Source organism: Salvelinus sp. IW2-2015, linkage group LG25, assembly GCF_002910315.2.
Source record: "Salvelinus sp. IW2-2015 linkage group LG25, ASM291031v2, whole genome shotgun sequence".
In the NCBI taxonomy this organism is placed as follows: domain Eukaryota; kingdom Metazoa; phylum Chordata; class Actinopteri; order Salmoniformes; family Salmonidae; genus Salvelinus; species Salvelinus sp. IW2-2015.
This window is the reverse complement of record NC_036865.1, coordinates 17,039,800-17,060,603: the sequence shown is the minus strand read 5'-3', so window position 1 is coordinate 17,060,603 and position 20,804 is coordinate 17,039,800. Positions and strand designations below refer to the sequence as shown.

The following is a 20,804-nucleotide window of genomic DNA, read 5'->3' as shown; positions in this document are numbered from 1 at the left end:
ATAAGAAATAACAAATGTTTCCTGATCTTTCTTATATCTCTCAGATATAAGACAGACACTTCAGAAGAAACTTCCTTTTTGGGGGGACTATCTGTTGTTCAATGTAGTGAATCTGTTTTTCATTGTGTTTGTATGGACTAATAGTAAGGCCAAATAACATTTTCCATCCAATGTTTTTTTATATATGTTTTTGATATTTAACTAGGCAAGTCAGTTAAGAACCAATTCTTAATTACAATGATGGCCTAGCAGGGAACAGTGGGTTAACTGCCTTGTTCAGGGGCAGAACAACAGATGTTTACCTTGTCAGCTCTGGGATTTGATCCAGCAACTTTTCGGTTACTGGCCCAACACTCTAACCACTTGGCTACCTGCCGCCCCATCATAATATATGCACAAACTGTACCAAACTGTTTCGGTTGGGAAGCATGGGGCCGCCTTTAGTCTGTAAAGGGTTAACACCAGCCAAAAATAGAACCTCCTCTCTCCCTCTCTCTTTCTCTTGCTTTTTCTCTCCCTCTCCTTTCTTCCTTCATTTCTCCATCTCTGCATATACTGTACTGTATGTCCTAATAATGCTTTACAAGGGAGTGGGTCCATAGGCTTGTATCTGTTCGTTAGTTTTTTTATGGGGATTTTTTACACCTGAAATATGTGTGATACAGGAATGCAATGTAAAATTAATTGTGGCACATGGGCTTATGATTCAGATTTCTGTTAAACTTCATGATAAATACTAGTTTATTTCTTAACAAAATCCAGTATGACAGGTTGTAAATTCAGGGATATTTACAAACTTCCTAAACTCCCTAGCCCAGATTTGAGGAACTGCTTGGTTGTCACATGACATTGTCCACAACCTTATATTATTGGACTTGATGACTGCAGAAACAATGATAAAAGGGAAGTGTTCAATAATAAAGGGACAGAGATACAGTATAGCAAAACAAGCTCAGACACAGATCACTCACAGAGGCTGACCTCCACGTGAAGCGATCATAACGTGTACACGAGACTGGAGATAGATAAGCATAGATACTGTACAGAACAGAGAATGGGAGACGGAGAGAGATTCCCCAGGTCAGCACTGCAGATTGACCTGGACTGTTTCTTTGTGTCTGAGGAGTTTGGATTCATCCTGGAGCAGCCAGCAGTAAGGCATCTTTTTCCAACTTTATACATGTACTTTGAGCTGAGCATAAAAATGTTTCAAAATTACTGCAATTACTGTTAACAGATAACTTTATAAATGGTGAGTCTTCAGGTTCATCTGTTGGCATTTTAGTTATTACAATATTGGTTAATTTTCCTTTACATGCTGTTTCGTATTCTGTTAAAACAAGCTAGACTCCGCTGCTCTTTACAAATTTGATCTACTCACTAAGTCACCATTCAAATAATTTCCTGGTATTGTTTTGTGGATGTGAAAAGCATAATTAAAGAACCTACTTCCACATTTAATATCAGTCTGTAGACTTCACAATAGAAACAATGAGAAGTGTGGAATTACTTCTGTGTCAGTGACCTATAGTATTTCCTCCAGTAAGTCTTGATCCACTAATCCCATGTGCTACCATGGTTTTAAACTCAGAAATATGTTTGCTTTGGTTAATGTTATATAGATACCTATTGATCTTTCTCCCTCCAGCGTGCACTGAGCTGTGAGCCAATGACAGTTGGTCTGTTCTGGTCTCTATTGACTTACACTGGAGACAGTGTGCTCAATGTCAACACTAGATCAATGAGATTTGAGGGACTAGATACAGTTCTACTCTCTACTTTAAATCATGCTTTTATCCCATCACACCATACTGCCATGTCTAGTTTCTTTCTAACCAAAATCCAGTATGACAATCAACAGGTTGTAAATTTAGGGAAATTTACAAAACTTCCTAAACTCCCTAGCCTAGATTTGAGGAACTGCTTGGTTGTCACATGACATTGTCCACAACCTTCTATTATTGGACTTGAGGACCGCAGAAACAATGATAAAAGGGATGTGTTCAATAATAAAGGGACAGAGATACAGTATAGCAAAACAAGCTCAGACACAGATCACTCACAGAGGCTGACCTCCACGTGAAGCGATCATAACGTGTACACGAGACTGGAGATAGAATAGATACTGTACAGAACAGAGAATGGGGTGGTTATATAGATACCTGTTGATCTTTCTCCCTCCAGCGTGCACTGAGCTGTGAGCCAATGACAGTTGGTCTGTTCTGGTCTCTATTGACTTACACTGGAAACAGTGTGCTCAATGTCAACACTAGATCAATGAGATTTGAGGGACTAGATACAGTTCTACTCTCTACTTTAGTGCATTATTTTATCCCATCACATCTCATTAACTTACAGTACGTTCCAATTTCAGACAGAAACATATTTTTTGCTTGAACTTCTAGAACCAACAATTTTCTTATTTTGCGTATAGTGCACAGATAAAACAGTGTACTGTCATATCTAGCTATATGACCTTTGCCCATTTCAGACAGACCTTCCAGATTACTACCGGGTATGGATGGGCTTGGCCAGCAACCTCACACCCCTCATCCAAACACATCAGCTGCGAGACCTGGTCAATGAGGTGAGAAACCACATGTACTGTATCTCAGTCAACAATCAAATACACTTGATTTAGGCTTCAGTACTGATGTAATTTTGCATGTGTCTGGGCTTGTGATGTCCGTGCTGACGTGTGTGTAGTGGTGGAAAAAGTACACAATTTTCATACTTGAGTAAAAGTAAAGATACTTTAAAAGAAAATGACTAAAGTCTAGAAGTATTTGGTTTTAAATGTACTCAAGTATCAAAAGTAAAAGTATAAATCATTTAACATTTATTATATGAAGCAAACCAGACAAGTTTTTTAAATTTACGGATAGCCATGGGCAGTTCAACACTCAGACAAAATTCACAAGCGAAGCATTTGTTTAGTGAGTCTGCCAGATCAGAAGCAGTAGGGATGATATGGGATGTTCTCTTGATAAGTGCGTGAATTAGACAATTTTCTTGTCCTACTAAGCATTCAAAATGTAACGAGTACTTTTGGGTGTAAGGGAAAATGTAAGGAGTAAAAAGTACATTATTTTCTTTAGGAATGTAGTGGAGTAAAAGTAAAAGTTGTCAAAAATATAAATAGTAAAGTAAAGTACAGATTCCCCAAAAAACTACTTAAGTAGTACTTAAAAGTATTTATACTTAAGTATTTTACACCGCTGCGTGTGTGATTGTACCAGTGTTGCTGATAGACTCCATACTAACAGACTCATTGTTGCCATTGTTGTAAACAGATGCCCGTGCTGAGTTCCCATCACCTAAAGGGCCATCGGGAACTGCGGCTGGCTCACCTGGCCCTGGGCTTCATCACCATGGGGTATGTCTGGCAGGAGGGGCAACACCTGCCGGCCCAGGTAAAAACCAGCTCAGAGTGACCTTTAACCTCGGACATGAACACTGGAATCTGTCCCATTGATTGTTGGCATGTTTATTGTTTGTGTTTATTAGACTCTCCCCAAATCCCTGGCTCTGCCCTACTGGCTGATCTCCAAGAGACTCGGCCTGCCTCCCATCCTGACCTATGCAGACTCTGTTCTGGTCAACTGGAGACTAAAGGACCCTACAGGGTGAGCTGGGCCTTTGACCCTTACACCCTGGTCTGTCAATATAACCTCTACCCCCTTGACCACTTTCTTTCCAACCCGTACCAAAATGCCACTACACCTATGTCTACTACCATTTCTTCTACTAACACGACGGGACTATGTACTGTTTAGGAAACACATGCAATGTATTGACATTCTTTCTCACACTTGTTATTTCAGGGACATGGAAATTGGGTGAGTATGACAGAAACACTGTCATGAGAATTACATCTCCTGTAAATTCCTGTTTTCGGTTCCGTTTGGTTTCTATTTGATATTGTTGTGGTTTCCATGTGATATTCATGTGCATTTTAATATAGGAACTTGGAAACACTGTTCTCTTTCCCTGGGGGAGAAAGCTGTAAAGGGTTCTTCCTGGTCTCTCTTTTGGTGGAGAGGGCTGCTAGCTCAGGGATACAGGTAAGTCTCTATGTGTGTCTCTGTCTTTCTTTGTCTCTGTCTCTATCTATGTACTGTATCTCTCACACACTTTGCATCTCTCTGTCTCTCATAACCCAGTTTCTCCCTCTCTCTCTGTTTTTGTAATCTCTTTCTCTCTTTAATGTTCTCTCTTTCGCTATGACCACTAAGGGTCTTTTGATTATGAGTCCTAATTGTCCTGAACTACGTCTAGGGGGCGTTTTCAGTGATGAATGCTGTGGTAACCTGTGACATCATCAGCATACAGAAGGGCCTCTTCAAAGTGGGCCAGTCTCTGAGGAAGATGAAGGAAATATTTGAGCTCATGCACAGTAAGTTGCATCCTTACCTTATCCACAGTGAATCATATCCATACCCAGGTAGTATACAGTTGAAGTTGTAAGTTTACATACACCTTAGCCAAATACATTTAACTTCTTAGTGAACCCTTCGCGCGCCAATCCCGTTAACGGGATTGATTTGACAACACCCAGTGAAATAGCAGTGCGCCAAATTCAAAAACAGAAATACTCATAATAATAATTAATGAATCATACAAGTGTTATAAATCGGTTTAAAGATGAAATTCTTGTTAATCCAGCCACAGTGTCAGATTTCAAAAAGGCTTTACGGCGAAAACAAACCATGCTATTATCGCAAACGTCCCACCGGCCAATAGCCAGGGAAAATACAGCGCGGCATATTCAAATAACATGATATAAAAATCAAACTTTCATTAAATCACACATATAAGATACCAAATTAAAGCTACACTCGTTGTGAATCCAGCCAACATGTCAGATTTCAAAAGGGCTTTTCGGCGAAAGCATAAGATGCTATTATCTGATGACAGCACAATGTCAACAAAGAGAGAGTAGCATATTTCAACACTGCAAGCACGACACAAAACGAAGAAATAAAATATAAATCATGCCTTACCTTTGACAAAATTATTTTGTTGGCACTCCAATATGTCCCATAAACATCACAAATGGTCCTTTTGTTCGATTAATTCCGTCGATATATATCCAAAATGTCAATTTATCAAAAGTTACATGTAAACTTTACCAAAACATTTCAAACTAATTTTGTAATACAACGTTAGGTATTTTTAAACGTTAATAATCGATCAATTTGAAGACGGGATGATCTGTGTCCAATACAAAAGAAAACAAACTGACGCAACTTTTTTCGTAACGTGGCTCTCTCAAAAAATGTACTTCATGTGACCCTCATTTACGATAGTCCTACTTATTCAGTACACAAAGGAATAACCTCAACCAATTTCCAAGGATCGGAGACATCCAGTGGAAGCGGTAGGAACTGCAAGCAAGTCAATTAGAAATCTGGTGTCTCTAAAAAAACTAATTGAAAAGACAGTGACATCAAAAAAATACAAATTCTGAATGGTTTGTCCTCAGGGTTTTGCCTGCTACATAAGTTCTGTCTCACAGATATGATTCAAACAGTTTTAGAAACTTCAGAGTGTTTTCTATCCAAATATACTAATAATATGCATATCTCATATTCTGGGGATGAGTAGCAGGCAGTTGAATTTTTGCATGCTATTTTTCCGAAAGTGAAAATGCTGGCCCCTGCCCACAAGAAGTTAACTTCTTTGATATAGGTGGCAGCATTTTCACTTTTGGATGAATTGCGTGCCCATAGTGAACCGCTTCCTACTCTGTCCCAGATGCTAATATATGCATATTATTATTACTATTGGATAGAAAACACTCTGAAGTTTCTAAAACTTCATTAGATGTCAACAGTCGGTAGAGCGTTGAATGAAGTTTATACTGTGTTGTGGGGCCGGATGAGAGGGGAATGAGTCAGTGGTCTGGCAGATTGCCAGTTCCTGGTCATGCGCTTTCCTCATGATATCGCCTTGCGTTCCATAACTTCTACAGACATGAAGGAATGCTCCGGTTGGAACGTTATTGGATATATATGATAACAACATCCTGAAGATTGATTCTCTACTTACTTTGACCAGTTTATTTGACTTGTAATATAACTTTTTGAAGTTTTCGTCCGACGTTTAACTGCATCTGCGCGAGCGTTTGGACACGTGTACTACACATGCTAGCAAAAGTAGCTACTTGGACATAAGTAATGGACATTATCGAACAAAATAACGATTTATTGTGGAACTAGGATTCCTTGGAGTGCATTCTGATGAAGATGATCAAAGGTAAGGGAATATTTATGATGTAATTTCGTATTTCTGTTGACTCCAACATGGCGGAGAAATGTTGTTAAATCTGAGCGCCGTCTCAGATTATTGCATGGTGTGCTTTTTACCTAAAGTTTTTGGGAAATCTGACACAGCGGTTGCATTAAGAACAAGTGTATCTTTAATTCTATGTAAAACATGTATCTTTCATCAAAGTTTATGATGAGTATTTCTGTTATTTGACGTGGCTCTCTGCAATTTCTCCGGATATTTTGGAGGCATTTCTGAACATGGCGCCAATGTAAACCGAGATTTGTGGATATAAATATGCACATTATCGAACAAAACATAAAGGTATTGTGTAACATGATGTCCTATGAGTGTCATCTGATGAAGATCATCAAAGGTTCGTGATTAATTTGATCTCTATTTCTGCTTTTTGTGACTACTATCTTTTGCTGGGAAAATGGCTGTGTTTTTCTGTGGCTATGTACTGAGCTAACATAATTGTTTGGTGTGCTTTCCCTGTAAATCCTTTTTGAAATCAGACTGGATTCACAACATGGGTAGCTTTAATTTGGTGTCTTTCACGTGTGATTTCATGAAAGATTGATTCTTATAGTAATACATTTGAATTTGGCGCGCTACATTTTTTCTGGCTTTTGGCCAAGTGGGACGCTACCATCCCACATAACCCAGATAAGTTAAACATTACAAATGGTCATTTTGTTTGATAAATTCTGTTGTTATATCTCCAAAATGTAAATTTATTTGGTGCGTTTGATCCAGAAAAACACCGGTTCCAACTCGCGCAACATGACTACAAAGTATCTAATATAGTTACCTGTAAACTTGATCCAAACATTTCAAACAACTTTCCTAATCCAAATGTAGGTATTTTTAAACGTAAATAATCGATAAAATTTAAACTGTGTTCAATACCGGACGAAAACAAAGTGGAGCAAGCTTTCAGGTAGTGCGCCCCAACCACAACACTAGACTCGACCCTCATTTTGAACAGCCCTACTTCTTCATTTCTCAAAGGAAAAACATCAACCAACTTCTAAAGATTGTTGACATCAAGTGGAAGCGATAGGAACTGCAAGCAAGTGCCTTAGAAATCTAGATCCACATAGAAACCCATTGAAAAGAGAGTGACCTCAAACATTTTTTTTCCTGCATGGTTTGTCCTCGGGGTTTCGCCTGCCAAATAAGTTCTGTTATACTCACAGATATAGTTTTAACAGTTTTAGAAACTTTAGAGTGTTTTCTATCCAAGTATATGTATATCCTAGCTTCTGGGCCTGAGTAGCAGGCCGTTTAATTTGGGCACACTTTTCATCCGGACGTGAAAATAGTGCCCCCTAGCCTTAAAATAGTGCCCCCTAGCCTGAGTTTAAACTCAGTTTTTCACAATTCCTTACATTTAATCCGATTAAAAATGCTCTGTCTTCGGTCAGTTAGGATTAACACTTTATTTTAAGAATGTGAAATGTCAGAATAATAATAGAGAGATTTATTTCTTTCAGCTTTTATTTCTTTCATCACATTCCCAGTGAGTCAGAAGTTTACATATACTCAATTAGTATCTGGAAGCATTGCCATTAAATTGTTTAACTTGGGTCAAACATTTCGAGTAGCTTCCACAAGCTTCCCACAATAAATTGGATGAATTTTGGCCCATTCCTCCTGACAGAACTGGTGTAACTGAATCAGGTTTGCAGGCCTCCTTGCTCGCACACGCTTTTTCAGTTATGCCCACAAATTTTCTGTAGGATTGAGGTCAGAGCTTTGTGATGGCCACTCCAATACCTTGACTTTGTTGTCTTAAAGCCATTTTGCCACAACTTTGGAAGTATGCTTGGGGTCATTGTCCATTTGGATGAATCATTTGTGACCACGCTTTATCTTCCTGACTGATGTCTTGAGATGTTGCTTCAATATGTCCAAATAATTTTCCGTCCTCATGATGCCATCTATTTTGTGAAGTGCACCAGTCCCTCCTGCAGCAAAGCACCGCCACAACATGATGCTGCCATCCCCGTGCTTCACGGTTGGGATGGTGTTTTTTGGCTTGCAACCCTACTGTTTTTTAGCTTGCAACCCTAGAACTGTTTGGCCATAATGACCATCGTTATGTTTGGAGGAAAAAGTTTTTTTTTCTCCAAACATAACGATGGTCATTATGGCCAAACAGTTCTATTTTTGTTTCATCAGACCAGAGGACATTTCTCTAAAAAGTACAATCTTTGTCCCCATGTGCAGTTGTAAACCGTAGTCTGTGTCTTCTTCCTTGCATGGGGGCCTTTCAGGTTATGTCGATATAGGACTCGTTTTACTGTCTATATAGATACTTTTCTACCTGTTTCCTCCTGTATCTTCACAAGGTCCTTTGCTGTTGTTCTGGAATTGATTTTCACATTTTCGCACCAAAGTACCTTCATCTCTAGGAGACAGAGCGGCTGCGTGGTCCCATGGTGTTTATACTTGCGTACTATTGTTTGTACAGATGAATGTGGTAACTTCAGGCGTTTGGAAATTGCTCCCAAGGATGAACCAGACTTGTGGAGGTCTACAATTTTTTTCTGAGATCTTGGCTGATTTCTTTTAATTTTCCCATTATATTTACATTTACATTTAAGTCATTTAGCAGACGCTCTTATCCAGAGCGACTTACAAATTGGTGTATTCACCTTATGATATCCAGTGGAACAACCACTTTACAATAGTGCATCTAACTCTTTTAAGGGGGGGGGGGATTAGAGGGATTACTTTATCCTATCCTAGGTATTCCTTAAAGAGGTGGGGTTTCAGGTGTCTCCGGAAGGTGGTGATTGACTCCGCTGACCTGGGCGTCGTGAGGGAGTTTGTTCCACCATTGGGGTGCCAGAGCAGCGAACAGTTTTGACTGGGCTGAGCGGGAACTGTACTTCCTCAGAGGTAGGGAGGCGAGCAGGCCAGAGGTGGATGAACGCAGTGCCCTTGTTTGGGTGTAGGGCCTGATCAGAGCCTGAAGGTACGGAGGTGCCGTTCCCTCACAGCTCCGTAGGCAAGCACCAGGTCTTGTAGCGGATGCGACTTCAACTGGAAGCCAGTGGAGATAGCGGAGGAGCGGGTGGACGTATGAGAAACTTGGGAAGGTTGAACACCAGACGGGCTGCGGCGTTCTGGATGAGTTGTAGGGGTTTAATGGCACAGGCAGGAGGGCCCAGCCAACAGCGAGTTGCAGTAATCCAGACGGGAGATGACAAGTGCCTGGATTAGGACCTGCGCGCCTTCCTGTGTGAGGCAGGGTCGTACTCTGCGAATGTTGTAGAGCATGAACCTACAGGAACGGGTCACCGCCTTGATGTTAGTTGAGAACGACAGGTGTTTGTCCAGGATCACGCCAAGGTTCTTAGCACTCTGGGAGGAGGACACAATGGAGTTGTCAACCGTGATGGCGAGATCATGGAACGGGCAGTCCTTCCCCGGGAGGAAGAGCAGCTCTGTCTTGCCGAGGTTTCAGCCTTGAGGTGGTGATCCGTCATCCACACTGATATGTCTGCCAGACATGCAGAGATGCGTTTCGCCACCTGGTTATCAGAAGGGGGAAAGGAGAAGATTAATTGTGTGTCGTCTGCATAGCAATGATAGGAGAGACCATGTGAGGATATGACAGAGCCAAGTGACTTGGTGTATAGCGAGAATAGGAGAGGGCCTAGAACAGAGCCCTGGGGGACACCAGTGGTGAGAGCACGTGGTGCGGAGACAGATTCTCGCCACGCCACCTGGTATTATTATATCAAGCAAAGATGCACTGAGTTTGAAGGTAGGCCTTGAAATACATCCACAGGTACACCTCCAATTAACAAAAATTATGTCAATTAGCCTATTAGAAGCTTCTAAAGCCATGACATAATTTTCTGGAATTTTTCAAGCTGTTTAAAGGCACAGTCAACTTAGTGTATGTAAACGTCTGACCCACTAGAATTGTGATACAGTGAATTATAAGTGAAATAATCTGTCTGTAAACAATTGTTGGAAAAATGACTCAAGTAGATGTCCTAACCGAATTGACAAAACTATAGTTTGTTAACAAGAAATTTGTGGAGTGGTTGAAAAACGAAAGTGTGTGTAAACTTGTATGTAAACTTCCAACTTCAACTGTATATATTGTTGCAGGCTCAAGGGCGTGGGGTTTCAACGTCACCAAGTTAAATAACCAAACACGCGCACTAAGCACAACTAGAATACACATGGGGTATTTTTTGGGAGATTTGCACACTGTGGGAAAGGGGGGATTTCAGCAACCAGTTCACAGTCCACAATCCGTTCTCGTTGTCCGTTCCATTCTCCAGGGGTAATCCTAAAACTCGGGTCCTCAGCCACACCGGTTCGGTACACAGTGGGGGTAATCAGACAGTCCAGGTCACAACGGGTAATCACACAGATAATTCTCTCTTCTCACACTCTCCACAACACACGTTTCCCTTTCAGTCCTCTCTCTGTTTGTGCAGCCCGCTTTCTCTTTTATCCCCAAGTACTCCATGGCTTAATGACCCACAGGCTTGCCTCGTTGGCGCAGGATGTCCATATAAGGCTCGGGGGTGGAGCCAGCGGGCTGCAAGATATCTCCCTTCAATCACCACTCCCCTCACCTCTCCCTGACATGTGCGACACCACCCCCCCATGAGGGGCGGTCCAGCTCCCTAGAGCATCCCTCCTGGAGAGGGCATCGGCATTTCCATGGGCTGCACCTGATCTGTGGACGACAGAGAAAGCAAAGGGCTGTAAGGATAGGAACCAGCGGGTGACCCGGGCATTACTGTCCTTATTCCGTGACATCCAAACCAGTGGTGCATGGTCCGTTACTAGGGTGAAGTGCCGTCCAAATAACTAATATTTCAGTATCTCCAGTGTGCACTGGATCGCTAGACATTCTTTCTCCACAGTGGAATATATTTATTCCCGCGGCAACAGCTTCCGGCTAATGTACACGACTGAGTGTTCCTCACCTTCTTGTAGCTGTGATAGGACGGCACCCACCCCTGTTTCAGACGCATCGGTCTGTACCACCAGTGGTTTGGAGAAGTCCGGGATCACCAGCATTGGTCCAGAACACAGTGCTCCCTTTTGGTCCTGGAAGGCTTTCTCCATCTCCTCGGTCTACGTCACTTGACGGCTCCTGGTCAGATCTGTCAGGGGGCTGGCTAGGGAGGCAAAGTGGGAAATAATTCTCCAGTAGTAACTAGTCAATCCCACAAAAGTGCGTACCTGCTTCTTGGTGGGGGGGTGGGGCCAGTCCCGAATCGCCTCCACTTTCTTCACCTAGGGTTTGACACATCCCCTCCCGATCGTGTACCCCCAGGTACTCAGCCTCCCGCAGGCCGAGCCGACATTTCCTTGGATTAGCTGTTAGCCCTGCCCCCGTAAGGCCTGCAATACCATGCTCACCTGGTTTAGATGTGTCTCCCACTCGCTGCGTACTCACGATGGGGACGGAGAATCCGGGTCCATCAACCTTTGGAAGGTGGCTGGGGCCCTGTGCAACCCAAAGGGCAACTTCTTGTAGTGGAACAGCCCGTTAGGGATGGTGAAAGCAGTTTTCACCTGCACCTCGGGAACTAAGGGCACCTGCCAATAACTCTTCGTCAGGTCGAGTGTGCTGATAAATCGGGCGGTCCCTAGCCGTTCGATTAGTTCATCAATTCGGGGCATGGGGTAGGCGTTGAACTTTGAGATTTAATTTACCTTTCTAAAATCATTAGAGAAGCGAAGGGTGCTAATTGTCCAGGTAGCCATTTGATTACCTGTTCAGGAGTCTTATGGCTTGGGGGTAAAAACTGTTGAGAAGCCTTTTTGTCCTAGACTTGGCACTCCGGTACCGCTTGCCATGCGGTAGTAGAGAGAACAGTCTATGACTGGGGTGGCTGGGGTCTTTGACAATTTTTAGGGCCTTCCTCTGTCAACGCCTGGTGTAGAGGTCCTGGATGGCAGGCAGCTTTGCCCCAATGATGTACTGGGCCGGAAGCACTAACCTCTGTAGTGCCTTGCGGTCAGAGGCCGAGCAATTGCCATACCAGGCAGTGATGCAACCAGTCAGGATGCTCTCGATGTTGCAGCTGTAGAACCTTTTGAGGATCTCAGGACCCATGCCAAATCCTTTTAGTTCCCTGAGGGGGAATAGGCTTTGTCGTGGCCTCTTCACGACTGTCTTGGTGTTTTTGGACCATTCTAGTTTGTTGTTGATGTGGACACCAAGGAACTCAAGCTGCTCCACTACAGCCCCGTTGATGAGAATGGGGGCGTGCTCTGTACTCCTTTTCCTGTAGTCCACAATCATCTCCTTAGTCTTGGTTACGTTGAGGGATAGGTTGTTATTCTGGCACCACATGGCCAGGTCTCTGACCTCCTCCCTATAGGCTGTCTCGTCGTTGTCTGTGATCAGGCACTGTTGTGTCGTCTGCAAACTTAATGATGGTGTTGGAATCGTGCCTGGCCATGCAGTCGTGGGTGAACAGGGAGTACAGGAGGGGACTGAGCACGCACCCCTGTGGAGCTCCAGTGTTGAGGATCAGCGTTGCAGATGTGTTGCTACCTACCCTCACCACCTCGGGGCGGCCCATCAGGAAATACAGGATCCAGTTGCAGAGGGAGGTGTTTAGTCCCAGGATTCTTAGCTTAGTGATGAGCTTTGAGGGTACTATGCTGTTGAACGCTGAGCTGTAGTCAACGAATAGCATCCTCACATAAGTGTTCCTTTTGTCCAGGTGTGAAAGGGCAGTGTGGAGTGCAATAGAGATTGCATCATCTGTGGATCTGTTTGGGCGGTATGCAAATTGGAGTGGGTCTAGGGTTTCTGGGATAATGGTGTTGATGTGAGCCATTACCAACCTTTCAAAGCACTTCATGGCTACAGATGTGAGTGCTACGGGTCTGCATTCATTTAGGCAGGTTGCCTTTGTGTTCTTGGGCACAGGGACTATGGTGGTCTGCTTGAAACATGTACAGACTCAATCAGGGACATGTTGAAAATGTCAGTGAAGACACCTGCCAGTTGGTCAGCACATGCCCGGAGCACATGTCCTGGTAATCTGTCTGGCCCCGCAGCCTTGTGTATGTTGACCTGTTTAAAGGTCTTACTCACGTCGGCTACGGAGATCGTGATCACACAGTCGTCCAGAACAGCTGATGCTCTCATGCATGCCTCAGTGTTGCTTGCCTCGAAGCGAGCAAAGAAGTGATTTAGCTCGTCTGGTAGGCTCGTGTCACTGGGCAGCTCGCAGCTGTGCTTCCCTATGTAGTCTGTAATAGTTTGCAAGCCCTGCCACATAAGACGAGCATCGGAACCAGTGTAGTATGATTCAATCTTAGCCCTGTATTGACGCTTTGCCTGTTTGATGGTTCGTCGCAGGGCATAGTGGGATTTCTTGTAAGCTTCGGGGTTAGAGTCCCGCACCTTGAAAGCGGCAGCTCTACCCTTTAGCTCAGTGCGAATGTTGCCTGTAATCCATGGCTTCTGGTTGGGGTATGTACGTACAATCACTGAGGGGACGACGTCCTCGATGCACTTATTGATAAAGCCAGTGACTGATGTGGTGTACTCCTCAATGCCATCGGAAGAATCCCGGAACATGTTCCAGTCTGTGATAGCAAAACAGTCCTGTAGTTTAGCATCTGCTTCATTTGACCACTTTTTTATAGACTGAGTCACGGGTGCTTCCTGCTTTAATTTTTGCTTGTAAGCAGGAATCAGGAGGATAGAGTTGTGGTTGGATTTACCAAATGGAGGGCGAGGGAGGCAAGTAGTGTGGCCTGCAATTTATCACAATAAACTCTACTTCAGGCGAGCAAAATCTAGAGACTTAGATTTCATGCACCAGCTGTTGTTTACAAATATGCACAGACCGCCCCCCCTTGTCTTACCAGAGTGTGCTGTTCTATCTTGCCGGTGCAGCGTATATCCCGCTAGCTGAATATCCATGTCGTCATTCAGCCACGATTCCGTGAAACATAGGATATTACAGTTTTTGATGTCCCATTGGTAGGATATTCGTGATTGTACCTCATCTATTTTATTGTCCAATGATTGGCGAGTAGTATTGACGGTAATGGCAGCTTTCCAAGTCGCCTTCTCCGGGTCCTGACCAGGCATCCGGCTCTTTTTCCTTTGTACCTGCGTTGCTTCCTCTTGCAAATAACAGGGATGTCGGTCCTGTGGGGTGTTTGGAGAATGTCTTGTTGTAGAAAAAATCCTTGTCTAATCCGAGGTGAGTCATCGTTGTCCTGATATCCAGAAGCTCTTTTTTGCAGTACGATACAGTTGCAGAAATATTATGTACAAAATAAGTTACAAATAATGCGAAAAACCCCCACATAACAGGACAATTGGTTGGGCACCCGTAAAACTGCTGCCATTTCTTCCGCCGCCATTTTAGTTCATGGTTTGCTTTTCTCCACCACATGAAGCAGGCTCAAGGGGGTGGGGTTTCCACATCACCAAGTTCAATAACCAAACACTCAAAGCACAACTAGAATACAAATGGGGTATTTATAAGGGACATTTTCACACTGTGGGAAAAGGGGGAATTCAGCAACCAGTTCACAGTCCACAATCCGTTCTCGTGTCCGTTTCATTCTCCAAGGGTAATCCTAAAACTCGGGTCCTCAGCCACACCGGTTCGGTACACAGTGGGGGTAATCAGACAGTCCAGGTCACAACGGGTAATCACACAGATAATTCTCTCTTCTCACACTCTCCACAACACACGTTTCCCTTTCAGTCCTCTCTCTGTTTGTGCAGCCCGCTTCCTCTTTTATCCCCAAGCACTCCATGGCTTAATAACCCACAGGCTTCCTGGGGTAGGAAGTCCATATAAGGCTTCAGGGTGGAGCCAGCGGGCTGCAAGATATCTCCCTTCAATCACCACTCCCCCTGACACCTGTCACAATATATATATATATATAAACACAAGTGCAAATTATTGGAATATTGAAATATTTCTGTTTTCAGGGCACGTGGACCCCACTGCATTCCATGGAACTCTGAGAATCTTCTTCTCAGGGTAATGTATGAGGCAATGAATACATGTCAAATCCATTTAATTATCAACTAAATGTATTCAACTTATTATAAATTTGATTAATTTGCCCAAGTTAATCATAAGACATTAACAAAACGCATCAGTGATTTATATTTTCAACTTTCTGAAGAGGCAATGTGGGAATGCCCCTGTCTGTGTGCACGTTTGTAGCACTTTGTTTAGCAGTTAGCAAAGATGATAATGCTAACCATCTTCTGGTAGATGGAAAGGCTTTCCAAAATGCCTTTTCAATTAAATGTTAAGTACAGAATGATATCATTATTTGCTGTAATCCAGTGGCGATTTGTTTAGCAAACTCGGAAATCACATGTGTGCTACAGAAACACTGCTATTCAAACAAGTCTCTTGTTGGTGCACACTTGAATGAAAGGGCATCTATGCTGAGCATACAAAACATTAGGAACACCTAAGAACAGCCTCAATTCGTCAGAGCATGGACTACAATGTGACAAAAACGTTCCACAGGGATGCTGGCCCATGTTTACTCCAATGCTTCCCACAGTTGTGTCAAGTTGGCTGGATGTCCTTTGGGTGGTGGACCATTCTTGATACACACGGGAAACTGTTGAGCGTAAAAAACCTAGCAACGTTGCAGTTCTTGATACACTCAAAACGGTGCGCCTGGCACCTACTACCATACCCCGTTCAAAGGCAGTTACATATTTTGTCTTGTCCATTCACCCTCTGAATGGGACACATACACAATCCATGTCTCAATTGTCTCAAGGCTTTGAATGACGTGTATTTAAGGTGACATCAATCAAGGATCATAGCTTTCACCTGGATTCACCTGGTCAGTCTATGTCATGGAAAGAGCAGGTTTTCCTAATGTTTTGTACACTCAATGTATATTCTACACCCAAAAATAATTTTTCCCAGACCTCAAAAGTGTCTCCTGATGTGGTTTATGCATTGTTGAGGACTTATAACATACAATTAGAAAAATTCTGAAACGTGGAAAAACACAATGGAGAAAACAGAATTTGGCAAAAAATAAAACGTATTTTATACATTATCCCTACATTATGTACCCCATTCTGTGCTGTAATAGTTTCATGCATAACTCTGTATTGTGCTTTCGTAGATGGAGGGATAACCCCATGCTTCCAGGAGGGCTGCTGTATGAGGGTGTGGTTGAGGAACCGATGATGCTGTCAGGAGGAAGTGCCGCCCAGAGTTCCTCCATTCAGTGCTTTGATGCGCTACTGGGCATCTGTCATGACGACCATGCAGGTATGACCCCATTCTGACCCCATAAGGCTCTGTTTCTGAATAAAATTCCAAGCGAATTTCCAGTGATATTTCAATTTGGGTTTGTCGTGGAAAATTACATAATTAGTCATGCTATCCCATGTTTTATTGCTTAATTAAAGAATAGTCTCTTGTTATATGCTAGTGTTTTTCCTAACCTGATACAAACTTGTCTTGGTGTGACTTAGTCATAAGACTGGGCTTACAGCTAAGAGATATTTGGGTGCAACTGCAGCATGTGAAATCCTGTAGGTTTACTATCTACAGAAAGTCACATGTATGGAACCTTGCAGAAAGGAGTACAATATAGTGTTTGTTGATGTGAACGCAGTTAGACGGTTGAGCCCTCGGGCTATCAACCTTGTGCTATCTTAAGTTTACATAGACAACGAATTACCTTTTACACACTATCTGCTGACTGCCACGTATACAGAAATGAGTTGTATGTATTTTCTCTATAAAAGCATTGATCCGGCACTATTCGTTGAGCTTTTCAACTATGCACTGTTGAGTGGGTAGTTGATTCTCCATTTTTGCAAATCTTATGATAGTGTTGTTTGAAAGAATCTGCAGTCTCTCTTCCCTTTTATTAGATATTCCAAGGCAGGTTCTAATCAAAGTGTATCTCCCCTCTGATCTCACCTTTCCCCTCTCCTCATTTTTCCTCAATTGTTCCTCCTCTCCATCTCCATGTACAGCATCTTTCCTGAAGCGCATGCGGGAGTACATGCTCCCCTCCCACCGCCAGCTGATAGAGACTCTGTCTGGCTGTCCCCCTCTACGTGACTTTATCCTCTCCTGCTCAAGCCCCTCTCTCTGCATCAATTATGACTCCTGTGTGTCTGCCCTGGTGAACCTGCGGAGTTATCACCTCTCCGCCGTGACCCGATACATCACTGTACCTGGTCACCGGGCCCGTGCCATGCGCTGTCCACTCAACGGCGTCGGCTCAGCGTTGGATGAAACCGGTACCGGAGGCTCCAGCCCACTGCCCTTCCTGAAGAGCATCCGTGATGCCACTCAGAGAGCACTGATCTCACAGACACGACTCACATCACAGAGTCAACGCTGATATAGATCACTATCGTTTGGTTACTTATACAGCATATGTTCCATCAACATGCTGTTGTATCAAACTGTCGCTGCTCTGCAATTCACATAGTATACCATAGAATAATTTCAGCACACCTTTCATAATTTTATTGGTTGTATATACAGTATATATCATTATGCTTGACTATTATATTTGTGTTTCTTGTGGCAAACACTACATAATTATTGTAAATATTACTCAAACTAGTTGAAAATTGGGTTCTGGCAAGGGCCGGCCCACTTCCAACACTGCCTAGTGCGTTTTAGTTTGATGATCTATTTGACTAGGAATAACCAAGCGAATGATGTAGAGCAGGGCTGTCAAACTCATTCCATGGAGGGCCGAGTAACTGCAGTTTTTTTTCTTCTTTCAATTAAGACCTAGACAACCAGGTGAGGGGAGTTCCTTACTAATTAGTGACCTTAATTCATCAATCAAGTACAAGGGAGTAGCGAAAACCCGCAGACACTCGTCCCTCCGCAGAATGAGCTTGACACGTGATGTAGAGCTATCAACTAAGCCATCACAGCTAAATGCTTTATATACCAGCTGTTTATGACCTAACAACACAACTTTATGGTTGTGGAAAATGTACATCCCAATCGCCATACTAGCATACAAGACAAATACAGATGTAGGATCTTCATTTGAGCCAGTTTCCTTCAGCAGGAAAATAATCCTGCAAACAACAGGAAATGTGAATCATTATGTGGAATACATTTTTGATGAAGTTCATAAATTTTTCTTTAGGGTGAATCATGTCTGACATTTAAAGTGAAAATTATAAACTTTAGAATTCTTTCAATTTTGCATTTCCTGCTGTGCATAAAAATTCTCAACAACTAAAATAGTGATCAAATGAAGATCCTACATCTGTATACGGTATATAGAAATCTTAAAACATTGATGCTTTGGTGATAGTGGTGGTTTCTGTGATAGGTATTGAATTGTAAAACCCTTTGCCTTGTAACCTTCATTGTGGAACTCCAACTCTACCCAAAGTACATCTTAAACCTGCCAGCAGTTATTGGATTCATGGTTTAAAGGATTCTATGCTTGAGTAGGAACCCTCAGTCATGAAGTGTGATGTTGGCTGTCTTACAGTAGATAAACCACATGGACTTACCAGCCATGCTTTTGTATGGGGTCTCAAATGGCCACAAAAAATGATGGTTGTTCACTGATGTCTTTTATGGTTATCTGTCTGTAGTAGTGGCCACAGTACTGGGTCGGGTTGGTAAAAGGGATTGAAAGTGGATGGTCCTGTGATGTGCACAGGACACTTAACATGAAAGGACCTGGCTGATGCCATAGCAAATCCTTCACTGATGTGGTAAACTGCAGTAGGCTACATGCCTCAGCATTGCCTCACATTTCAACTTGAAACATCAGTATGCAGTTTGAGAGGGCTCCCTTATCAAGTAGCTTTTATGACTAGATATCCCAATAATGGATAGAGTAAGTATGGGCAGAAATGCCATCATCGCCTGGCTTTAATCACCATGGGGATGTGGATAATGAGAAGGCCCTTACATTGTTCTATAAAGGGAGATTTTCTATTCCATCAAATTTTTCCTGGAAAGTTGACACATACAAAAGCACAGTTAAACTCATACACTATAAATATCCTTAGGGACCTGAGCCACTGAGCTCCTTAGGGAGCTGAGCCACTGAGCTTGCGTCAATTATCCAACCTGTTTCACCATAGTAACCGTGGTTTCACTGTAGCTCGGGGACTTAGCTCCACAAGCCGGAAGTGAGGGATGAAGCAATATAGGGAGGGAGGTAGAGAGAGGGAAATTACACCCTTGAATTCAGGTGTCCAAGCAGACAGTATCTTGGCAGCAGGTGGCAGGCTGGAAACTGTCAAACCTCAGGGCACGCCAGTAGTGTCCCTGCCAGAGAGTGAGCCAATCACATTTAGAGAAAGAGAGGGCGAAAGAGTTCTGAGAGTGACTGGGCAGACCTCTACACAATCCTACACTGCAGCTGAGCCCTGGTCATGCTACAAGTCTTTCTCAACAAGACAGGGAAGAGATCATAGATTAAGAAATGTACTGTACCATGTTGATGTACCTACTGGTTCTCAGATGGTCCAACTTTTTATGTTCCATCAACATTGCTTTGTATCAAATTGTCGCTGCCCTGCAATTCACATAGTATACCACAGAATAATTTCAGCACACCTTTCATAATTATATTGGTTTTATTGAAAATGCATTTTGTGTGAGGTAAAAACAGTACAAAATGCATAATATTGCACATGATCAATGAATTGCACTTCCTTAAGGTATCGCTATGTGTCTGTCTTTCAGTATGCTACAGCCAAACAATGAAAGACTTGGTAACCCAGTCGACAAGAACAGATGTGTGATTGAATCACATGATGTCTGTGTGACATTTTTAAATGTGAGATTGAAATGATTGTCCATAAAATAATGGCGCAGTAAGTGTATAGTTTTAGTGGCTACATCAACTGAATCTCTCTGCTACCAAAGTGACTATTTATCACTGGTCTAGAAATATAAAGATTGCAAGTTCAGTGCATGGATTGCTTCTCCTGGGTGGTGAGTTGATTTCACCCCTAACCTAATCATATAGGAGATGGTAATCAAAGGCGTTTGGTGCTGATCAGTGTTAATCAAAATTATTGGTGAGCTGCAGAATTATAGCATCATGTGAATGACCATGTGGTCTGTGATGAGGATCAATTGAGCCAAGTGTGTTAGAATGTGAAATACATATCGCAGAGAGAATAGTGATGAATTTCATCATGTCTTTACAGTACATTTCCTTGCTGTGGGTGAGAATAAGTTAGTGCGATGTTAGCCAGTACGTAAGTTAAAGCTTTATGCGTGTGACATGACAAAGAAGTTGCAAAATATGCTTACTTTTTCAACTGATATTCAAGAAAAGCATTTAATATATTTTTTGATATAAAATAGTCTGCTGCAGGTTGAATAACACAGTAATAAAACATATCAATAAACTTTAATATGTTAAAAATAAGTCCATTTTTCTATTTCTGAACACTGATGGATTAGAACAGCTTCGAGGAGAACTATAACTTGGATTACATCCTGTTTCTAAAAGACAAAGCGGTCTAGGATCTCAGATACCTCAATCATTCTTAA

General features: G+C 42.6%; 1 protein-coding gene across 1 annotated transcript; it reads left to right on the top strand.

The window, feature by feature from the left end:
• The first annotated feature begins 893 nt into the window (after positions 1–893).
• Positions 894–20,633, top strand: LOC111951597 (indoleamine 2,3-dioxygenase 2). The gene is made up of 10 exons (XM_023969764.3): positions 894–1,153; positions 2,492–2,587; positions 3,294–3,413; positions 3,508–3,626; positions 3,825–3,839; positions 3,965–4,064; positions 4,279–4,396; positions 15,236–15,287; positions 16,411–16,559; positions 17,276–20,633. Exons 1-10 carry the CDS (start codon positions 1,055–1,057, stop codon positions 17,647–17,649), a joined length of 1,242 nt encoding a protein of 413 aa, XP_023825532.1. The 5' UTR covers positions 894–1,054; the 3' UTR covers positions 17,650–20,633.
• Positions 20,634–20,804: the final 171 nt, after the last annotated feature.

What these genes read in the sequence shown, in the direction of transcription:
- LOC111951597 (XM_023969764.3), top strand. Translation starts at nt 1,055, where the DNA reads ATGGGAGACGGAGAGAGATTCCCCAGGTCAGCACTGCAGATTGACCTG. An exon ending in TCATCCTGGAGCAGCCAGCA is followed by an intron (nt 1,154 to 2,491) that starts GTAAGGCATCTT and finishes TGCCCATTTCAG; the next exon opens with ACAGACCTTCCAGATTACTA. An exon ending in AATATTTGAGCTCATGCACA is followed by an intron (nt 4,397 to 15,235) that starts GTAAGTTGCATC and finishes TTCTGTTTTCAG; the next exon opens with GGCACGTGGACCCCACTGCA.